General features: G+C 36.5%; 1 protein-coding gene across 1 annotated transcript; it reads left to right on the plus strand.

Moving 5' to 3' along the window:
• The first annotated feature begins 10,529 nt into the window (after positions 1-10,529).
• RBP2 (retinol binding protein 2, cellular) lies at positions 10,530-21,721 on the plus strand. The gene is made up of 4 exons (XM_009709363.1): positions 10,530-10,659; positions 16,472-16,650; positions 19,732-19,833; positions 21,485-21,721. The coding sequence occupies exons 1-4, from the start codon at positions 10,587-10,589 to the stop codon at positions 21,536-21,538; spliced, it is 408 nt and encodes a 135-aa protein (XP_009707665.1). The 5' UTR covers positions 10,530-10,586; the 3' UTR covers positions 21,539-21,721.
• Positions 21,722-22,479: the final 758 nt, after the last annotated feature.

Raw genomic sequence — 22,479 nt, forward strand, 5'->3', positions numbered from 1 at the left:
TAAATCTTAGTGAAGTGAAGGCAAATGTAGAGTACATCCCCAATTAAAACAAGCAACGTTGTTCTTCTTTTAAGTCTCCCCTGCACAATGAAAATAAAAGAAGCCCCACCACTGCAAAATCATCAACAGCAAAAGAAATACAGCTTTAAATAACAGCTGACCAAAGGTTCACTACAGTTCATCTCTGAAGCATAAAACCTCAAGACACTGGATCATGTGCCTAAATACAAGATGGCACACTTCTTATCTTGCCTGGTAATTCCTCCTCCTAAAAATGTCTGTGTAAGTCAAGAGAAAAAATAAAAGTAACAGGTATCCACAGAAAAGGGCACTTATCATAACAGTTATTTCTTTGTGAGGTAAAGCTCTTCCTGGACTCGCTACAACTTTTCTGGAGTGCATTATGTGCTGTTGTGCAACATGTGCATTTCATAGGACAAAAAAAAGTCTTCATGAAACAGCTTGGGCAAAGCAAGATTTCCCTTTCTTCATACTCCTTTCCTTTCTGCTGCAAGTGCTCCTTACTGTTAGAAGATTCAGCCTTGTAAATCTGTACCATGGGTCATTTTGGTGCTTATTTGCTGATAATTTGATCTCTTCACAATGAAAGTATTTGCTGCAATAACACTTTTTTCATTCATTTTTTTTCCTTGAAAGGATAGCAAAACTACCTATAATTGCACTGAGGATTTCAAAAGTAGGTGTTTCCATGTTTAAGATTAATACAAATATTTTTACTTGTTGCAATTAGATATCTAAATTCAATCTACTGTCTGCATTGCAAATGTGCTTGAATGGGATTCTGCAAGGTACTGAGATCTCTACCTTGATATGAAAACTATTAAAACACAATGCTATCCACTGACAGAAAGCAAAAAGTTATGTAGATGTGCTAGCTAGATAAAAGGCAGATTACTCAGCAGCCTGCATGGGCAGACACTAATGAAAAATGTATTAATGGGGGGAAGAGGAACAATTTTGGGCTGCTTTTGATAAATCTGAACTTTCAAAGCATCCCATTAGAGACTCAGTCTAATGAGTGTGTTTAATAGACACTATATAAAAGGTTATAATAGTGATACGATGTCTTCTTTGAAACTTCAGATATCTCTGATTGCCACACAGTAATAACAACCTTTACTCACAAGTGAAGGATATGTTGTTGAACAGAGATAGTAAATCAGCCTTTAAAGGCAATGAGCATATTCTAATGAATGGCAGGCATAAAACAATTTCACAACTTTCCGTTAGTAGGGCTCATATATCTTCCAACCATGTTGTACTTTGCCACCGTCACTGTTACAACATGGTGCTACTTGAATCCTTAGGACTGCTGGGTGAGGATGTAGCTATATTAATCACAAGGAAGAAAAGGCATTATTTTTTCCCCTCTCAAGCTGAATACTGTTCCAACAGACTTTGCTTTGGTACCTTTAAATGCCCGTTAGTTGCACTCTCTTGATAACAGAGCTAATTCAGGCAGCTGTCCTCTCCCTCAAAAGTTCATCTTTCAACTGGGAAGCAATGGAGCACAATACCCTGATAGCCAATACACTTTCTTTTCCCTGACAGGGTTGTCTTTTACTAGCAACAAAGGCAATGATAGACATCATTCTAACAGATGTATAGCTTACTACAAAGACTTCTGTTTATGTTTGGCAAGTTAGAAAAAACTACCTAGATATCTATATTTTTACAAGTAACATATTTCATTTCAGCACAGGACTTTGTTTTCCTACTGCCATGAAGGGAGACGCCTCGTAAGGAGTCTAAAGGCACTGAAGAAAGCCTTCCCAGCTCCAGCTCTTTCTTCATTGTTGCTATCACAGGGGCCAAAGCTGACGCTTCACTTGCACTGATTTCACACACCTGACAGTCTGTGTCTATGTTCATAAAAAGGAGATACTTGTTTCCATATTGGTTTTTTCTCTGCTCTAACCTCCAATCATCTGGAAATTCCCATAGAATCACAGTGAAGCCAAACAGCTAATGACTGTAACTTCAAATACAGCCCGAAAGGGGCAAGTGGGAAAAATCTCCAGAGTGGATACTTTCATTTTGCACTAAGTACCAAACAGTTTTAGCAAGACAGAGGTAAACATGGTTGTTCTGCCTTATTGATTCAGCTTCCTTAAGTTCTTTTTGGCAACATTCTAAGCAAGCCGTTATATTAATTATATAGTGGATTACAGATAAAACTATACTTTTACATCCACCAATAAGGATTATTTTTTCTTTTTCATTCTTTCCTTCCTTCTTCCTCCCTCTCTTTCTTTCTTCCTTCCTCTCTTCCTTTCTTCCTTTCTCCCTTCCTTTCTTTCCGTCTCTTTCTCTTCCTTCCTTTTTTTCTGTCTCTTCCTTCCTTCCTTCCTTTCTTTCTTTCTTTCTTTTTCCTTCTTTCCTTCCTTCCTTCCTTCCTTCCTTCCTTCCTTCCTTCCTTCCTTCCTCCCTTCCAGATTAAACCAAGTTAGTATATGAAAAAACTCACTGGTATAGTTCTCACCATTTCTAGGAAGCTTTTAACAGAAATTTGGAAAAGTGACTTTCAATGCTGTCTTAAAAGTCCTTCTCCTAATCAATTGTTTAACTTGCTTTTCACATATAAACTAGAGAAACATATCATCATGATGATGACTGAGTTTTTGGGGAATCCTTTCTTAATCTGAAATTATATTTAGGCCTCAGTTTTTCAATTTGGACATCACCTAGTTCAATTCTTCTTTTCTTTTACTCTTCTAGTGAAAGACAGTCTGCTTCTCTGTTATATTATATATATGTACATATACATCTATAAATTTTCTTCTAAAATACACATTTTAAGAAACTTTATTTTCATTTGTATCTTCTATATTAAATGTACTTGGTACTTTTTATCAAAAACTGAAATTACCATATTTATCAATTCCTTATTTCAACTCAGACATGCAGTGGCAACATCAATTAATAGATACAAATGATCCTTCCCCCTGCTTTGCATGCACATGCATCCAGTTCCTGACACCACATGGTATCACTGCTGTTAAGAACCTATCCTGCCAGATGTCTGTGAGAAATCTTAACTTCAGCAAGGTGTCCTGAGTTACATTGCTTGGCCCACCCACCAGTGATGCTTAAATTGACTGATTGTACACATGGTTAAAGAGCCATCTTGCAGTGTCAAGTATATTGCATTCACGTTTTAGTAACACAGTATACTGATTCATTTAACCACATCAGACAACATTTTGATTTTTCAAATTACATTTTTTTTAATGTGACTATAAATTTCCATCTTAAATGCTATTTCTACCAATTAACTGCCAACTTAAAGCCAGAAATTCACCACAAGGACAGACAGACATCTAAACGCCACAGTTACCACAACAAATTATTTTCTAATGAGTTCCAGGATGCACTGTAGAATGAAACACTGACTTTGTTTCTTGAATAGGATATGGTAGAATGAAGCCAGAGCCCTTCCCACAGCAGGAGTGCTGTTGTGGAGCTGGAAATGCAGGCAGAAAAGAATAACCATACAGCACTGTGAAAGGAATAAATTTACGAGATTTACAACACAGAGCATCCCTTAATCAACAGGAAATAGAGACTTACACCTACGTTTTAAGAGATACGCAACAACACAAGGTGATAGCATTCAGTTACCTAGATTTTGCTTCTGGGTTACTGAGCTAGTAATTTCTTCTAGCTGAAACAGTAAAATTGATTTATGGCAAAAAGCAAGCATTCAAGAAATAGACACACTCACCTATCTAGGAATTTTCCTAGGACTAGGATAACAGTTCTGTAACTGCTCTACGCCTGTAGCAACACAGTGAAAGAAAACAAACAGGCAGAATGTTATTGTGGGGTTCTATCAATACATCTGGGCCTAACTTACAGTCCTTTGGGACAGTGGCTTTAGGTCCTTAAGGATATCACAAGAATGGTTTTAATCTCTTTCTAAATGGCTACAGTGAATTCAAAATTGTGCACTAATTGCAACAGTGGATATGACTTTTACTGTTCATCTGGATTCTAGAACTTTAAGCAACATCTTTCCATCATCAAATTATACCACTTATGTGAAAACTTGAGGTCTAAGACATTTGAAAATATCCCTATAAAGTGTTTTCCAGATGAGGCAAAAGGACTGTTTCTGTTTGACAAAACTGATTCTTTAAAATGTTATACTAATGGATGAGACCCTGCATTAAAATGCCATTTCAGCTTTTATGGTCAGGTACAAACAAGCTAAAGGAGATGATACATGTTTTCTTAGCTAAATTGTGATTGTCATAGAAGCATCCAAGAAAAAAACTCACACTACTTTCTATAGATTCTTTTAATTCAAAACTCATCAATCAGTATTCCAGTTCAATGTCTGAGTAATGCAACCTTTATCTGATGAAGATAAGAAGTGGCAGTTGCAATTACAAAACTTTGCCACAGAATAAATACAATTAAGTTATAGATTACAGTTACAGATATTAATGCATAGCTCATGCAGGGAATTCAGATCCTGAAAAAATCTTTGAAAGGAAAACTTAGGCAGCCTTAAAGGCTTAAACTGGGTTCAGGTTTTCAATCTACATTAAAGTTAGCCCAGGAGGAAGCATGCTTTAGTGGATAACATAAAGGGTTATATTTGCTAACTTGCTCTGACTAGTGACTTATCTCACGACCTTGGCCAAACCATGTCATTCCCTAAATTCTTCAGATTTTACAAAGGCTAATGATTTTTACCTGCTTCCTTGAAGCCTCTGGATAAAGAGCATTGAATAAGTGCTCAAGAGAATTAAGGAACAAATAAATTCAATATTCTCCATTTATTTTGAAGATCAAGGTCAGCTTTATCCATTGGCTATCATTTCTCTACAGCATCATTTTTCATAATGCAAACCACTTTAATGAAAGTGAGTTCTTAAGCCAGTAGGATCCATTGGATGATTTTTATTATTATCAGACTCAGTAACATGATCACTAGTGATATTAAGAAGTCTCTAAGAGCTAAGCAAAAGTCCTTAGAGAGGAGGAAGGCTTCTAATTAATAAAGTGTGTAACACCTGCATCCAACTCCATCAGCAAAAGCAGATGGAGTAAGAGAGGTAAGAATGACTGGAGACAGACAATCATTGATCAAAAAAAAAAAAAGAAAAAACATCCAATGGCAGAAAGCCACTTATTTTATTTCTAAAAGAGTGATTAAAAACATATTTTTGTGCATCTTCGTTTAAATTGAAAGTAAACACAAAATGTGCTAAACTGCCATAACTGCAAGCTATGCGTACGTCCTCACCCTGCCACAGCATTTGCAACCTGTCCCTACTGTACTGTCAACAAGATGTCAGACGCTTTCCTCTACTGAGATGTGACTGAAGGAATTCTCCCTTCTCTTAGGTATCAACAAAAAGTTTGTTCCTGCAGATTTTTGTTTTGACACGATCAGCTAAGAACTCACATTAAATACTAAGTGTTTAGCCAACAACCATGTGTACAACTGGTCAGACTTCCATTCCTTCTCTGTAGGGTCCAGACCTGAACAAGCAAGCAAGCTTAAGATTCAGAAGCCAAAACTCTTGAGGTAGGCTTAGTTATACTTAGTTGTACATGACCTGGCAAGAATCTTATAAGCTAGGGATATCCAAGGTAGTTTAGTGCCATTTGATATTGGGGGAGGGCAACCATTAACAACTGGGCAATCAGTTACTATTTGCTGAGCCCATGTTGCAAATAACACCTTTTGATTCTGCCTTCTCCGGCTGTACGCATCTCTCCTACTGTTCCTGCCACTTCTTAGTAAATTCTCTGCCCAGTAGCTGGTGACTATCTTCACCCAGCTGAATCCCGAAGACCTGTGAGCCATCTTACATACTGATGAGAAGCAGATTGCTTCCCTCCAACTTACTTTTAGTTCTCATAATGTGACTACTTGTGTTGGTGCTGAACAGAGCCCCAAGCCTGGTGAGATAGCACCTCTGACAGTTTTTGCAGTAGCGGCCATCACTGAATACATTTCAAGTGATTAATTTTCTTAAAAATAAAAATAAACCTAGTGAGTGCACATGTGCTAACAAGTTAAAAATAATAATAGGTGTCTGTGACCATGCTGCTTCTGTCTGAATCCTTCAGGGGAATTCAGTTGCTAAGAACAACTTACGCAGCTTGCCATATTTCTATGTGTTAAACAACAACCAAATAACTATAGGCAAAAGTCCCAGCTGTCAAGCATGAGGAGTGTAGGGGCTGATTGGGGGAGTACAAGGCATTTGTCTCCTGTGTTATATATGCATATTAGATAATTTAAAAGGAAAATGAAGTGAGGCAAGGACAGAGTGGGAAGCATGCTACCGTCTCTTCAAAATATCATGCTCTGTTCTTTACATAATGCCCCTAAGAGTGCTTTACAGCATACTCTGTCCAAGGAGTGCCCTACCAGCTCTTCCAGATAACAAGAAGGCTGAACTTTGTTCAGCTGCCTATATAGGATTTCTCTTCTGGGCAGGTCTCAGAGGAACTGGAGGCAAGTGTTAGAAGTAGCATCCATGACTGCTGACTCATTCCACTGAAACAACATTTGGGCCTCACTTTTCGATCTTGTCAGTCTAGGCTCTTTTTATGAGATGTTTTGTTTCAAACCGCCACTGATCATTATTGATCTGTAAGACAGAGGAAAGAAAAGCCACCTTTTTTGTGTGCTTTTTCACACACAAATAAAGACTGAAAAAGTTATTTAGGCTTTTAACAAAAGTCTTTTGATTTTTCATTACTTTTCTTTATTTCCAAGGTCTTACATAAACCTTATCCTCGATTGAAACCTGACACACAAGCTATGAGCTCAGAGCTTTGGTTTCTAAGATACATATTGGAAAATCTGAAGAAGACACCTCCCTCCCCCCATTCCCAGGGTTCATACATGCTATACATGACACCCCTAGTGATTTTACTGGTGGTCTTGTAAGGAAAGGATGCTGAGAACAAAATAATCATCATGATTAGGAGAGGGCACCTTTTCTTCATTTCCTCAAACTTATACTCGTGGCATAGGAAATATTGTTTTGCCATTTTGAGAGTTTCTCTCTATGTATGTATCTCTCTATCAATAAACATAGAACAAATAGAACAATTTCTAAGATCTGAAGTGGATAAAATTTGAAATTTTGAAGCTGAAATGCAACGAAGGTCAGTATAACTAGCAAGGCACAGACGCAAGAGAATGCTGAGGATACAGGGGGTCAGTGATCTGCAGACTTACAGTTATCCACATAGGACTTCAAAAAAATTGTGTTAACAGCATCTGTACTGTCTCTTGACTCTGTATAATTTAGGCAGGCATTTGAATGTGGTAGAGGTTTTACTGCCTATCAAGATATTGATTCGGAAACTGAAAATTCTCTTTGTGGACCTTAACACAATGCTCTTTAAAAGCTCATGAAGCATCACACACTCTGTCGATATTTCATGTTTTATTAATTCCCTACTTAGCCAGTTCTTTGACTGGTTAAATTTAGTGTCTGTAAACCTCCTAGTTGTATATGTACCTGAAAAGGCTCAAAAGAGCTATTTCAGGCTGATGGATAAACATGTGCTTAGAGAATTCCTAATATGGATTTTGCATAATACACACACTGAAAAAAAGTTAGTTAAACAAATAATAAGGGATAGGCATAAACAAAGCATCATTGTGAAAACCTGTACAATTATATGTGTATGCTGTTAATTAATTATGGCCTTATATGTAAAGGATGTTCTTATCTCATAATTAATTTTCTCTCAATGTGCCTAGCTCTGCATATCTACAGCAATAGAACCATTTATTTCATTATCAGTTCTTAACTGATGTTAATTGATGATCATCACATGATACAGTTTCAGTCACTTCCACATCTTACCAAAATGACCATTATATAGGAAGCAAACTACTTCAGAACTAGAATCGATGAGCATATAAAATCTTTGGCTATGAGCTTCTAGCATACGATCTGATTTTAGAAGGTGATTGTAGACATTCCGTCTGATTCATTCCTCATAAATCCACCAATAAGCATTTGGAGATATAAGGCAAAACACCGAGTATCTTCTTATAAATTGATCATCCCTTTAGTGCACTGCAGAAGAGAATAATTTCCAGTTGGAAAAAAGCGTGATAGTGCACTTAAAGATTATTATGCATGTGCACAAGGGATGTTGCTTACACAGCTGATTTTGAGTGTGTGCTGGTTTTGGCTGGGGTGGAGTTCATTTTCTTTATAGCAGCTGGTATGGGACTGTGTTTTGGGGTTGTGCTGGAAACTGTGTTGGTAATACGAAGTTGTTTTTGTTATTGCTGAGCAGGGCTTACACAGAGTCAAGGCCTTCCCTGCTTCTCACCCCACCCCACCAGTAAGGAGGCTGGGGGGACACAAGAATTTGGGAGGGGAACACAGCTGGGACAGCTGACCCCAATGACCCAAGGGATATCCCATGCCGTATAACGTCATGCTCAGCATACAAAGCTGGGGGAAGAAGAAGGAAGGGGGAGACACTCAGAGTGATGGCGTTTGTCTTCCCAAGTCACTGTGACAAGTGATGGAGCCCTGCTTTCCTGGAGATGGCTGAACACCTGCCTGCCCGTGGGAAGTGGGGAATGTATTCCTCCTTTTGCTTTGCTTGCGTGCACGGCTTTTGCTTTACCTATTAAACTGTCTTTGTCTCAACCCACGAGTTTTCTCCATTACTCTTCTGATTTTCTTCCCCATCTCACCAGGGGAGCAAGAGGCTGCATGGTGCTTAGCTGCTGGCTGGGGTTAAACCACAATAGAGTGGTTTTGAGTGATTGACTTGGAAATTATAACCTTTTCTTGTTCTTGTTTTTATAGAATCCTTTAGTATATACATACAATGTATATATAATAATAATGCTTTTATTAATGTTGAGGAAATGTGGAGGCTAAGAAAGAAAGTACACAAAGACATGTAAAATCAAACCTATTGCATAAGTATTACATACTATCACCACAGAACAGTGTTTTAAGCAGAAAGATTTCCAAATTTCACTTTCATCATAATATCATTCATAGTGTTTCATCTAGAAATTCTTATGGTGGAAGCAAATACCTAAGTAGATGTGTTTAGACCAATAAATTGTGCTTGAAATGAGGCATATGTTTTAGAAAGCCACCTTCTGCCTATTTAAAGATTTCAAACAGTGATTACCAATTTCCATAGGTAAACTGGTCTACAGACAAACCACTCTACAGTTAAGAATGCAGATATCGTCCTATGTGAATGCACATAGGAATTCACCTAACTTCAACTTTCAGTCACGGCAGTTCGTCGCGCCTTTGTCTGACGTCCGATTGAAAACCCTCTTAATACCTTCTGTAAGTATAGATCAAGATACTTCTTTTCCTTCTCTTAAATTAGCTCTTTAAGTATCATGCAAAGGCATTTTAAGAACTCAGCTCCCAGAAACTCTCAAGTTTTTTTATTTTTTTCTTTTTTAATCCCTGTATAATTTTTCAGCATTTATAGAATTTTACAATAAATTTTAACACAGTGAAAGCATACAGAAGACATCGTAAGAGGAGTAACTCTTCAATTTACATATTTCTGAGCTGGAGCTCTAGACCTTGATACTTTTCTAGTAAAATTTTTAATAATACTCCCATTAAAAAAAAAAAAAAGGAGAGAGAAAGAAAAGCAAATCTTCTATCTGTAGAGCCATCTGTAAGTGATTTTGACTAATGAAAGCCAAAGAATATAAAACTTTAACTTATATTAATTTGCTTTTAGTGCTTACTTTAAATTCCCATAAAGTTCTACTGCACATTCAAATTCTCCATTCAGACACATACTGCATGTGCTTATTTGCACAACAGAACTTGGTGCTTTTCCCCACAACAATGTAATGCTGCTGGATGAAAAATACCTTTCTAACACAAACTGCTATGTTTCAGAGTAATTAAAAATCATTTTTAGGGTGGGATTGATATTAATTATGATTGATTTTGATTCACTTTACATTTGCTAAACTTGCTGTTAAATTAGAACAAAAATATGGAAGTGCAGTTGGTGTAAGTGCAGCTATTGGCACATAGATATTTTGAAAATGAAAGGAAAACAAAAATATTTCCAACAAAATTATTCCCTTTTCTGCCTTGCCTTGCATTTGTTGCATATTCCAGACTTCAGTCAATTTTGAATGGGAGTTCTGGGTGTGTCAGCTCTGTAGACTGGTTCTTCACAGGGAAATGTGACACATAGAAAGGAACTGAAAAAGATAATTCACCTTGGAAACTTTACCTGAGTTGTACAACTTGCCACTGTGTTCAATATATTTCAAAGGTATCCCATAATAGCTCGTAGTTCTTTACAAAGGTCACTGTAAAATCATATCCTGTATTACTACATATTTCAGAAAGTATTCCTTGTCTGCCAGCTGTTCAACTGAACTTTGCTAATGAAGGCAAAGTTTTCTAGGGTTATCACTCTGACCCTTAAACTGTATTATCTAGAAAACCATAAACCTTATAAAAAAAGATATGAAAAGGTTTATAAAACGTTCTTTTAGCAGATCCTGTTTCCAGTCTCACCTTTTGGTCTGAAGTTGGTTTTAAGCTCTTGCCACCATGCCTGCTGATTACAATGGGACATGGGAAATGGAAACGAATGAAAACTTTGAAGGCTATATGGTTGCTTTAGGTAAATGAAAAAATATTAACTATATAGAGATAAAGAGAAAATGTTTCAGTTATAAGTAAAATCCTTCTAAAAATTAATGAGATTAGTTCTGTAATGTGTATTGTGGGATAAGGATTTCTGCCAATCACATTAAAAATCAAGTAATTCTAATGTACTCATAATTACGATGATCTAAGTATATAAGCAAGAGAAGAATTGTAGCCAAATATAGTAGTCTTTATTTAGATAAATGAAAAAGCAGATACAGGTGGGAAAAAAAAAAACAAACCAACCACAACAAAAAAAACAGGTTTTCAGATAGAGAAGTTCTTTTTTATTCCTGGTATATACTTACTGTAACAGTCAAGCCACAACCTAGTTGGCTCTGTTAAAGAGGAATAGGATATTCTGTATCACTAGAGCAACAATAGTGTTTAGTACTTAATTAGTGCTTTGAACTAGTAGAAATTATATATACCAGTTGCATGGTAAAGGCAATAAAAGCTTTTAAAAGCATTTAAAGATAAATGGGCAGCTATTTCTGACAATTTTTGTAGGAGTCATGCCTACACAGCAAGGAGACTTAGGTCACAGGAATTCTTAAACAAATGTTTACATGGTTAACTAAGTTGAATTTCACTTGGCTACAACCATCGTTGATGGCAACAATATATGTGTACATGCAAAAAGAGATGTTCTGCTCTTTAGTCAACTTTCATTTACTACTTTGCTAGCTTCTTTGTCATTAGAGGCTTGATAGCTACAGTTTGTGTATCCATTTTATAGGATATTAAGCATATTCTTTGTAGATTCTAGAATACCAAAACACTGTTAACTGAATGCAAGCAATATCCTTGTTGGTTCTTGTCAAGATCAAGTTTGTGTTGTTTGTAGATTTACTTTTTCCCACACTGACAGACTCAATTGTTGTAATGACTGGAGATAATTTTATGAGAGAAATGTCCTCTTTTGCTGCAGCTGTTATTTTCAATATAAATTGCCTTTCAAGCATTTTTGTTCTCATAAAGGCATAAACTTTTTGCTCCGGGTCATTATGATTATGCAAGCAGCGTGCAGGAAATCCTTCCTGTACTTAGGTTAGCAGAGATGTAGATCTTTAATTTACTGAAAAGAAGAAATAATAGAAGACATCAATATTTCTCAAGAATTTCTTCAGTACACTCTGGATCGGTATTGAAAGAACAGTTATCACCTTTCCATCACTACAGTAATATAGCTGCATTCCAAAACCACCAAACAAATGGGAGTTAGACTTATACATGCATGAGAATTGTAATCTTTAGAATCGGGAATCTTCTCCCAGCTCTACTACATAACAGATGAAGGGCATAAAGGATCATGGTTTCCTTACCAGACCTGATGTCTACAAAACTGATCCAAGACAAGTAGTCATTAGAGTTGGCTAATTGAACCTAGACTGGGGGAGTCTGTCTGGCTCTGATTCATAAATTAGCATGTGGCAAAAATCAAACCTGTATTTTACTTTTATGCTTACAATTGATAGCCTTGAGGGACCCAACTGGGTCTATATACTTCTCATTCCCACACATCTCTGTTTTCTATTTAATGGTCATTGATTTCTATCTTCTGTTCAGCATTTGCTCTTCTTATTTCTCTGCCTTTCTACAGTAGCTGACACCACTGTAAGAGTGATGCTGATAAACAGGAGCTTTCTCAGGTTAAAGTACCTTGCACTTTTCATCAGAAGTCGAGATCAGACTTGTGGCTTCTTGTGCTTTGTTCAAAAGGTGTTGAGTCAAGTTAAAGAAGATCTAAAGAACTTGTTTGCTCAGGTTCCAAAATACTTACTTGTAAAGATGTAGATTATAAAAACAATTCAGTTGTTTAAAATCAGTGAGTACACTGTATAGCCATCTTTCACAAGCTAAGAAAATGTATTTGTTAGGAAGAAGGGTCTAACACATGGAAGGTAATCAGGTAATTAAATCTAACAATTTTCAAGTAATTCTCAATGTCTACACTGGTGACTGACTTAGGGATAACTAACACAAAATCCTTAACTGAGATGAAAAATTTGATGCTTTAATTGATTTTCTACTAGTTTTATTCTCAACTTAACCCTGATTTCTTTATCTGTTCAGATTGAAAGAGAAGAAATATTCATAAACACATAAAAATAAACTCTCGTCATTATTCAACAATAATTGAAAATAGTTGTAATTTCCTCAAAGCTTCAACTTTTTTAAGAGAGAAAGCCAAGTTTCACTATTCATAGTTCTTAGCCTTTGCATTTATAGAGAAAAGCTCAGTAACTTCAGGGAAGGCTGTAAATACTGTACACATACAACTGCAAGGTACCAAAAAATTAATTTTTAAAAAATGAGAATGGTTAAGCCAATATCATGAATTTCTGGAGAAAAATACATACTAATTAACATGATTTGAGTGCTGGGGTTTGACAGTTACACATAAAGAATAATTACTACTTTATATGCAACTGAAATGTGATTTCAGTATTAAATATTTCAACTGCAAGTGAGCCACAGGGCCTGTTGGTCTGGATGATACTTAAGTCAACTCCTCGTTGTCACAAATTGACTATTCCAGGCCATCTTCGTCTACCTCAGGCTTCTCTCACTGCCTGCCTCTGTTTCGGGTCTTACCTATAATTCTTGCCTCTAGGTCAATTCTCTCTGCTTTGGCTCTGCTTCAGTCCTGTCTCAGTTCTTTGCTCCAAGACCTGACCTACTTTTGCAGGGTGTTACTCTAACCAGCAGTCACGATGGTCATCCTGCTCTAGTTCTGCCTTGCTTTGTAGTGATAAATTTCACCGTATTTGATAACTCTCTTTTGATAATTATCTTGATAAAGATCTTTTTACTTTTTAGGTTTATTCCTTCCTCCTTTTTTAGGATGCAAATTAAACACTTGTGGTGTGCATATTTCCTTTCCAAAAGGATTTGTAATTATGGTGATAGTTTTTCACAGTGTAGTGGCCGTCTCATTATTGTTCCTTTCTTCCCTTCCAGGCTATCATCGGATGAGATTCTTGTACTGTTTATTTCAGTTAATCTATAAAATTTCACTTAAAATTCAGGAAAAATGTCGGGGAAAAGGATACCAGCAGCTAATAACATGCCTTTTGTTGAATTTTAATTTACCCACTGTAGATTTAAACTGTGATTTTCACTCAAATTCTATAAGAATTTAGTGTCTAACTGTCATAATACAAATATTAATTATATCAGCTTTAAACTAAACTTTAATTATTATCATCCTTATACTCTGATCATTTTATAACAAGTAATCCATTTTCCAATTTTATAACTCTTTTTGTACCATAAATGCTTGCCTGAGCTGGCCTACCGCAGTTCCTCATTGCATCTCAGTGGCATCCTTAAAACCATTTCAGTCAGTGGATAAATTATGACTTTGTTATTATTAAATCAAGTGGATTTTTGACCCCTTTCTGATCTTATCTATCCCAATGGAAACTGGGAGAAAAATGGATGGATTCAGCCTACAGTGGGGTCTGGACTACAGGCATCCAATACTGGGAAGTCTCCTTAAAAAAAGATAGTAAAACGTCATGAGAATAAAAGAACTTGACCCACTCAACAGCCTGAAACAAAGCAATAGGAAGAATGTGTTAGAATAAGGAATGCAATATAGATGTATTTTTTGTGGAAATACTTTGATTCGTTGCCTACCCTGGGCAGATTGTACTGGAGAGGTACTCACAACTTTCTGATAAAACTTTCAAGCCACTTTCCCAGTAAGAATGCCAGCAACTGATTGGGATGAAGGAGCTATTTGCACCGGTTCTCTGGATCTGGGCCTTCATAAGTACATCATGATTTTTTGGGTATACATGCATATATATGCTGTAAGTTATACTAATTAAAAATGCCAATGAATTAGCAAAAAGAACCAACACCAAAAACAATGTAAATATGCATATGGCTATAGGTGATTCTCAGAATGGAAAGAAATTATATCGAAAGAGTGAAAAGATATTTTTCTGCTCTGTTTCTCACAATTTTACATGTGGTTGATATTTTAAGTATTAAAGTGCTCAAGTTCAAAGCACACTGAGGTTTTGGTTTTTTAAAATTCACCCATCCTTTTAATTAATGCATATACATTTCTACACTTTAATTAAAGAATAGTTTTGCCCTTTAAGCCAGAAACTTTGATTTTATCATAAACATGTTACAAAGTATTTTAATCTACTATAATAAAACAATATATCATTTTTATTGCTTGTATTGTTCAAAATGCAGTTATGAAAACCATGCTTTAATAAAACCTCCTCTGTTTTTTCTCCAGGAGCTACAAGACTAATATATTAGTCAGAAATAGCATTTCTTTAGAAGTCTAGACTTTTTTTTTCCTCAGAGAGAACTAAATTTTATGTTATCTGGCTATAAATCAGACCCAGAGATACCTTTAATCCACCACAGCAGATAAAATATACCCAAGAAGTCTTGAATATAAATACTGAACAAGAACATTATTCCCCATGATAAAAAGTCACAATTTTTTTCAAGCCAATCCTCTTACTCAACTCGATTAGTATTTCACAAGTAGTATAATGAATCTACCAAATGAAAAAGGGCTCCATTAGTATGTGGCATTGCTGAGCTGACAATGATTAACTCGCACGCGAAACCACTAAAGGAGGGCTAACAAACCAAAATCATTTTTCAGTCTCTTGCAGAAGCATGTGAGATTATTTCATTTGCATAGAGCACCATAATAGGATTCACTGCCAGCTGGTCAGAAATATTTATTGCAGATGGTAATGCAGCTGGCATTAGGTGGATTGTCTGGGGCAAATTGTCAGCAAGGTAATATATATTCTCCTTTTGGTAACTTTCAACACATTCAGTTGCAAGCAGTTGTTTACATTATAATGTTAGTCTTCATCATGAACAAAATTGGGATGTTAAGGAGATCAGCAATGCATAAAATGTTGACAGAATATTAAACAGGAACTGTCAAATGCTGTACTTTGATATTTTTTTGACTTTTGACTTTGAATTTGTCTCCCTTTAACATCTAAGCTACAATTTATTTGTGTGTCTGCTGTGTGCTGCTATCAATAAAAATAAGTCAGGCTTTTATTTGATTGTTTCTTTTTTATTCATTAGTATAATTTTCATTATTTTTAAATTAATTCATTAACCTCTTGTCTACTCGCACAGACTATAGGTTCGTCATAAAAATAACATGCCAAAATCCCCTTGATTACGTACTCATTCTAACACGCTTATTTTCTGAAATGGAATGTTATTCCGAGATCCTTCTTTTGGGGGCTGCCAATGTTTGGAACCCTGCAGGACAGAGGCCAGTACCCTCACATGCCTAAGAGCTACATGATTTACACTGCATGCTTAGACAAGGGAATGGCTCTGAGGCATAAGATGATAATAGCACTCCTGGCATACCACAGCTTCATGTGTGAGTGAGGCCAAAACAGCAATGTCACTCTTAATAGCCCCTGTTGTTTCACGTTCTCAAAAAAAATGGAGATTCGGGTGATTTAACATGACAGCATCTATTCATTACTGGTTGTATGTTGTACATTCCCACAGAAATCCTGTTAATAAATAAATTTATAATCAGTGTAAGGTCCTCAAATTGAAAGTGTACTTACAAATTTAGGATTTTTTTTTTTAAAATGATCTTCTTCTGTGCAAAATGTTGCAGGTAAAAGCATCATTTGTGGAATTATGTTCACACAAATTTTTTTTTTAATTATGTGTAAATATAAGCACTGGGTTTTTTTATTTTTGGTAAGAAATACTGGAATTTTCATTGTGATAGTCTCTTTTCTGTTTTTTGGCAGATATCGATTTTGCAACTCGTAAGATTGCAAAACACTTGAAACAAACAAAGGAAATTATTCAAGATGGAGATAATTTTAAAACAAAAACACTCAGTACTTTCAGAAACTATGAACTGAATTACACTGTGGGAGTGGAGTTTGAAGAACATACCAAAGGACTGGATAACCGAGTGGTAAAGGTAAAAATTTGGTACTTGATATCTGTTTACACTACAGTCAGCAGCAGGAGTGAGCAGTTCCAAAAAGCAGCTGAATATATGAAAAAAAAACCCACAATATTTTACAGACATCAGAGGATTTTCATAAAGCAGAAATAATTTGCATCTTGAGACAGTTTTCTTTCCTGCTACAAGCATTTATTATAAATGCAAATCAGGTTGGCTACTCACATACGTGAGGACAATCATTAATTACATGTTTGTCTAGTAGAGGATTTTTCCGGCTTTTCTATGATACACCTTTATGTATTTAGAAAGTAGCAAAACTGTATTTATACCTTTGTACCTTCCTTAATGAAACTGTAAATTAATCCCTTTGAATTTAGGAATTTCTCTGTGTCAGTACAAATTTTCAGCTCTGAATGGCTAGGTTCACGCTGTGTTTTTAATAAGAGTCTCCTCAGCCTCAGTTGGACAGTTTAACAGTTGGACAATGTTAAAAATACACCTGCACTCAGCTATTAACCTTAAGGGAGCTGTGGGAAGGGACAAGAAAAAATGTGAGCCAAAGCTACCACTGATAGGGGTGGCAGGCCTACTGATATTGGGCAAGGAGGCCCAGCCGTGCATGATCTTCAGGATTACAGGAGTAACCTGAGCTCAAGATTCCCCTAGGAAACTGTAGGCATATGTTCAGACACCTTTCAGTGAGATATGTGGACAAGTAACACTTGGATTAAGGACCATATTGTGTATTAGCTTATGCCCTACCTCCTCTGACAGACAGTGTCAACTAATAAGTCTGTTCCTGTGAGGCATTCAAACAAGACTGTATCAGGGAAGTCAGTGAAGAGAAGAATACATATGAGCACTAATTAAATTCACTCACTGAATTCAGCTTCATGTTTCTGTATCAATATTGCTTCCATTTTACTCTCCTCTCACCTGTAAAATACTTAAGCAGGATTTTCAAAGGTAGAAAGGGCAGTAGATCTTAAAATTTCCATTGACTGTCCCCTTCAGAGTCTTGCCAGCCTTGCACCACCTGCCTGTCTTTGTCATCATTCACTGAATCTACCCGTATCAACTCTTCTGCCAGTTGCCACACTTTTATTGTGCCACTCAGCTCTCAGCTCTCTTGCTCTTCTCTAAACATATGCTGTCTCTTCCATCAGTATCTTCTTCAATAAACAAGGTTTCAGAACTTGTTGCCAAACTCTGAGAAGCTGAGATCAATGCTCACTGTCAACAAGACCTGTTTAGTTTTGGCAATTGCCACAGGAAATTGGCAGCACAGAGGACATGTTTACATTTGAACTCTCATCATCTTTCACTGGAGCAGCACAAATTTAAAAGACAACATTTTTTATTCACTATGGATCACTATGTTTCATTCTCAAACTAACTTTGTGCAGTGTCATTCCTATGACTTCTTCCAAATTATTTCTCATTCACAGCACTGCAAGCCACCAAATAAGACGACCCTTTTTTTTTCCAGTATCCTGAATACCCCTATCTCTAAATTTTCTTCCTATCACTTTCTCCAGTGAGCACTGGGTGGGACATATTCCTGTGACAGAGTTTATGCTTTAAAAGATTGCTCCCACATCTCTTTAGATCAGTTGAAGGTATTACTAAGGATTTAAGGACCCATTAGTTGCATCACTCCTTAAACCCATGGACTAATGCTCCTCTAGTGCTCTTCACTATCAAAACCATTGCCTTTCTGTGTAAAATCATTTCACTTGCAGACTCTCCTCTTCATTATCAATTACTTGGAAGGAAGGAAGGAAGGCAGGAAACACAGCTTGTACAATTATAACCTGGTTTAACCTTTTTTGCCTAATATTCTTTTCTAAGCAAATTATATTATTTGTTTCTAACAAGAGGAGAAGGAAAAAGGAAGCATGTCATGCCATTATTCTCTGGACTGCTCTAAAAGAATTCTCTGGTCATTTTATGAACAAAACAATGCCTCAAAGACATTGAAGTTAGATGAAGGTAGTAAAACTGCTAGGCAACATTTAAATATAAAGAGGGCATGGATAATTTAAAAAGTATGTAGCTTTGAATTCCACAAATAAGAAAGAAGTTAACTGAAATCGAATGAGTTTTGTCTCGTTATTAATAGAAAGCTTCCTCATAAGATAAATAAATCATCCAGTGCTGAACTAGAAAATGAATTAAGCTCCCAGTACTCTTGGAGCTTTTTAATAACTGAACCTCCGCTGACTCTAACTGGTCCCTGATGAGGATTTGCCTATGATACATAGTTAAATGTCTCCCTAAAGTACAATGGTTCAAATCTAGAACAATTCAAAATTGCTTTGCATGTACTCTAGCATATCTGAGTAGAGAATCCAGCCTGTAAAGAGAACTTTTCCTTACAGATATGGTTATCCTGCTCCTGGACAAGAATCAGCATACTTAGTATCCTGTTTATTAGTGATGGACTCTGACTCACACCAAATCATGAAATGGATGAGGATAGAAGGGACCTCTTGTGATTCCCTAGTCCAACCCCTCTGCTCAAGCAGGGTCAGCTTGAGCACATTGTCCAGCTTATGGTTATATCTCTTCAAAGGTTTTTTGTGAAAGTGCATGAAAATATAGAAATACATTTATTGTATGAGATTATAGTAACATACACTTCCTCCTGTCATTTTATACAGAGCTAGAAAAGATATTAGCACTGCACTAGCTGGTATAAGCCCCCAGGTCTTCACTCATGAAGCCTTATAATCTTTTTATTAATGGCTTTAAACAGCAACAGAAGAAAAATAGAATTTGCATACATTGCACAAGTATCTGTTAATTCACTCAGCAATTCACTAGTTAGTATGAACACTTTATATTTGCGTATGTGAAGAAATACATGGAAATGACAACAAAGCACTGCAAGAGCTTCATATCAAAACGCTGTTGTCATCTTGAATGCATTCGGGTTTTGGCTGAATGGTTGTTTTGGGGTTTTTTAGGAGGAAGGTGGGGAATGGTAGGAAGCAACTGTAATTGTGTCTTCTCATTGTTTGATTGAGCTTATTTTCATGTATTCATAAACTTCTTGTTAACATATCTGAGTTAATTATCTGATTCATGCAGACACTAGTGACCTGGGATGGTGACAAACTGGTATGTGTTCAGAAAGGTGAAAAGAAAAACAGGGGCTGGAAGCACTGGATTGAAGGAGACCTACTGCATCTGGTAAGGGCTGCTATACAGATACACAGCACATAACTGAGACTGCAACAAAATACAGGTTTCCATTTCAAAGGGTTTGTTACTTGTTCTAGTCAGAATGGTCCTTGTTTAGATAAGACAGCTCTGACCTCTGAACTCTAAGGAAATCCCACCTCTGCTACAACTCAGGAATGCTCAGTTTCTTTCCATCTGCTCCCAATTAAGTCATAACCCTGCACTGGTTTCTTTGCTCCAGTGCACTGCCCTCCAGCTATTAACCCTTCTTGTTACATTGCACCTCTAACATCATCTCGTTCTTATATAATCACCATTAGGGAAAAAGAAAAAAAAAACAACCAAACATTATGGGATAGATTGCAAGAAAAATGTTATCTTTTGTTCTGAAAGAAGCACTATGAAATTTTGGCATACAATGCTGTAATACAGATCAGAAACCTCTGGTATTCAAGAGGATCCTGCAAACAACCTGCACTGCAATTATTTTGTGCTAGTACAATAAAAAAGTCAAAACATTCATACATCTGAGTTAGTAAGCTGGAGCCCAAAGATAAATGAGGTGAGTCCAAGAGAGGTCAGAAGAGCCTGTGCAGGAAATAAGCAGTCAGTGAAGTCCAGAAAGATTTCAAAATAATAGATACATAAGGATAATGAGTCCAGAGTTTCTTGGGAGAGCAATCAAGAAACGGGCATGATAATGTTGGATGGTGCAAATAGGTGGGTGCAGAAAGATTATGGAGGAGAGCTTATTGCTCTATCTCATGATTTGCATCTAGATATCTACTCCTTCCCAAGTTTACCCTAGAGACAGTAGGTATGGCCAACCACATTGCCTCAAGTCTGTATGCTTGAAAGGTCAGAGCAATGAATTCAAACCCACTATCTGCCACATAACTAAAAGCCAACTGTCCAGTACACTTTTTCAGCTCTATTTTAACATGTATTCAAGAATTGGCCTAACAAAGGTTCTACATGCTGGCCCCAGGATTCAGGCTAAGACTAGTAGAGAGACCAAATAGATTCTTACAACAGTCTTCAGAAACTCTATTGCAGGTTTGGCCAACTGCTGGCCAAAAAGTCAACTTCGTCTCACTTCAAAGTCTTATTTGGCACAGGAATGCTGGCTAATCAGAAGACTAACCAAAGTGACTGCATTGCAATGTGCCGGTGTGCCAATGTTTAAGAGGTCAGCTGCAACACTGGGCAAAAATGGTGTGCTGTTCTGGCCCCTGAAAAATGGCTGGGCGCATCTCTGAAATGAATATCCTCATCTTTTTAAAGCATCCTCCATTTTTTTTTATTTCCTTGTTTCATTGCTTCTAATGAATTATGAGGTAACATGTGAATTACAAACTATTACTGTATATTGTTTTAATAACAAAGCATGAAAAAGCCTTACATTAAAGAGCAATTTTTATGCATTTTTCATGTTTATTCTTCTTAGACCTCAATTCAAGTGTCAAAATCTAATTACTGCAACATGTGGTGCTTGCTTGCTGTCTGGTTACATATAACATGCTACTCTTTCTGTTCTCTTTTTCATAAGCATATCTTTTTAATGTAGTGGTTCAGTGGTAGTAATTTCTGGTCAGATCTGCTGTGTATGCAAAATACAACTTGTACCACTATATACTTACTAATTGTTTTAATACTGTAGGAACTGACATGTGAAGACCAGGTGTGCCATCAGATATTTAAGAAGAAAAACTAAAATTGACCAGAAAGCCACCTAGATCTTCATCATACTATTATGCTTCATGTTTTGTCTAAAAAGAAGAACCAAGACAGAATTGCAATAATTCTTTGACAGTGCTATGTGAAGGTATTTTGTGCCTGTTTATGGAAAAATATACATTTTATAGAAATAACATCAAACAGTTACAAACATCATAAATTCCTTTGCCTTTCAGTCTGGAGTTAAATAAAAGTAATTATCTTTCACATAATGCTTTCCTATATCTTTGTAATCATTTCTGAAGGAATGCGCTTTAGCAACAAGGCTGAAAATTAACAGTTACAATTATCTCAACCACAGTATATCTCTCCACAGTGCTGTAATATCATAATGTGTTTGGATGACTGAGTAAAATTGGACATTCATTGGACTGTTTCTATTTAATTTAGTCCTGGATCACTAAGTCCACAGATTCAGGCAACAGAACAGCTCACTGAACACGATACACAGCCTTCCACATCTAAGTTATTCATCTGAATTTGGCCCAGGTCTGTGGCTGCTAGGAGTTATCACCTGATAAATGTCTCACAGCCAACATGAAATGCTGTAGCTCCTTAATACAGTCCTAACATGGATCATTGAAAATGCTGCTAACCTCCAGTTAGAACTGGCATCCTACTAATAATCCCAGTAGAGAAATCCGTTATTTGAAGCAAACTACATTCAAGAGTCGCTCTTGATAAATAAATAAATAAATAAATGAGAAAACTAAGGCATAGTTATGGCTGTAAGAGGAAAACCGCAGAGTATACACAGACTGCATGTACCCTCTGCATAAAGAGTACGCAGCATGCTGCAATCTTCACCTTGTACCTACATTTCAGGGACTTCAAAAAGAAAAGTCATTTCCATACAACTCTTCTCAGTTTTATTTAGGGTTTTTCAAAAGAATTCATGTTCTTGCTAAAGGCAAGTTT

The sequence above is a fragment of the Cariama cristata genome, unplaced genomic scaffold (genome assembly GCF_000690535.1).
Source record: "Cariama cristata isolate BGI_N322 unplaced genomic scaffold, ASM69053v1 scaffold7721, whole genome shotgun sequence".
NCBI classification, from domain to species: Eukaryota; Metazoa; Chordata; class Aves; order Cariamiformes; family Cariamidae; genus Cariama; species Cariama cristata.

Excerpts from the sequence above, each read along its gene's own strand:
- RBP2 (XM_009709363.1), top strand. The coding sequence starts at position 10,587 with ATGCCTGCTGATTACAATGGGACATGGGAAATGGAAACGAATGAAAAC. Across the intron at positions 10,660-16,471 it reads AGGCTATATGGTTGCTTTAG|ATATCGATTTTGCAACTCGT; the intron begins GTAAATGAAAAA and ends GTTTTTTGGCAG. Across the intron at positions 19,834-21,484 it reads AAGGAGACCTACTGCATCTG|GAACTGACATGTGAAGACCA; the intron begins GTAAGGGCTGCT and ends TTAATACTGTAG.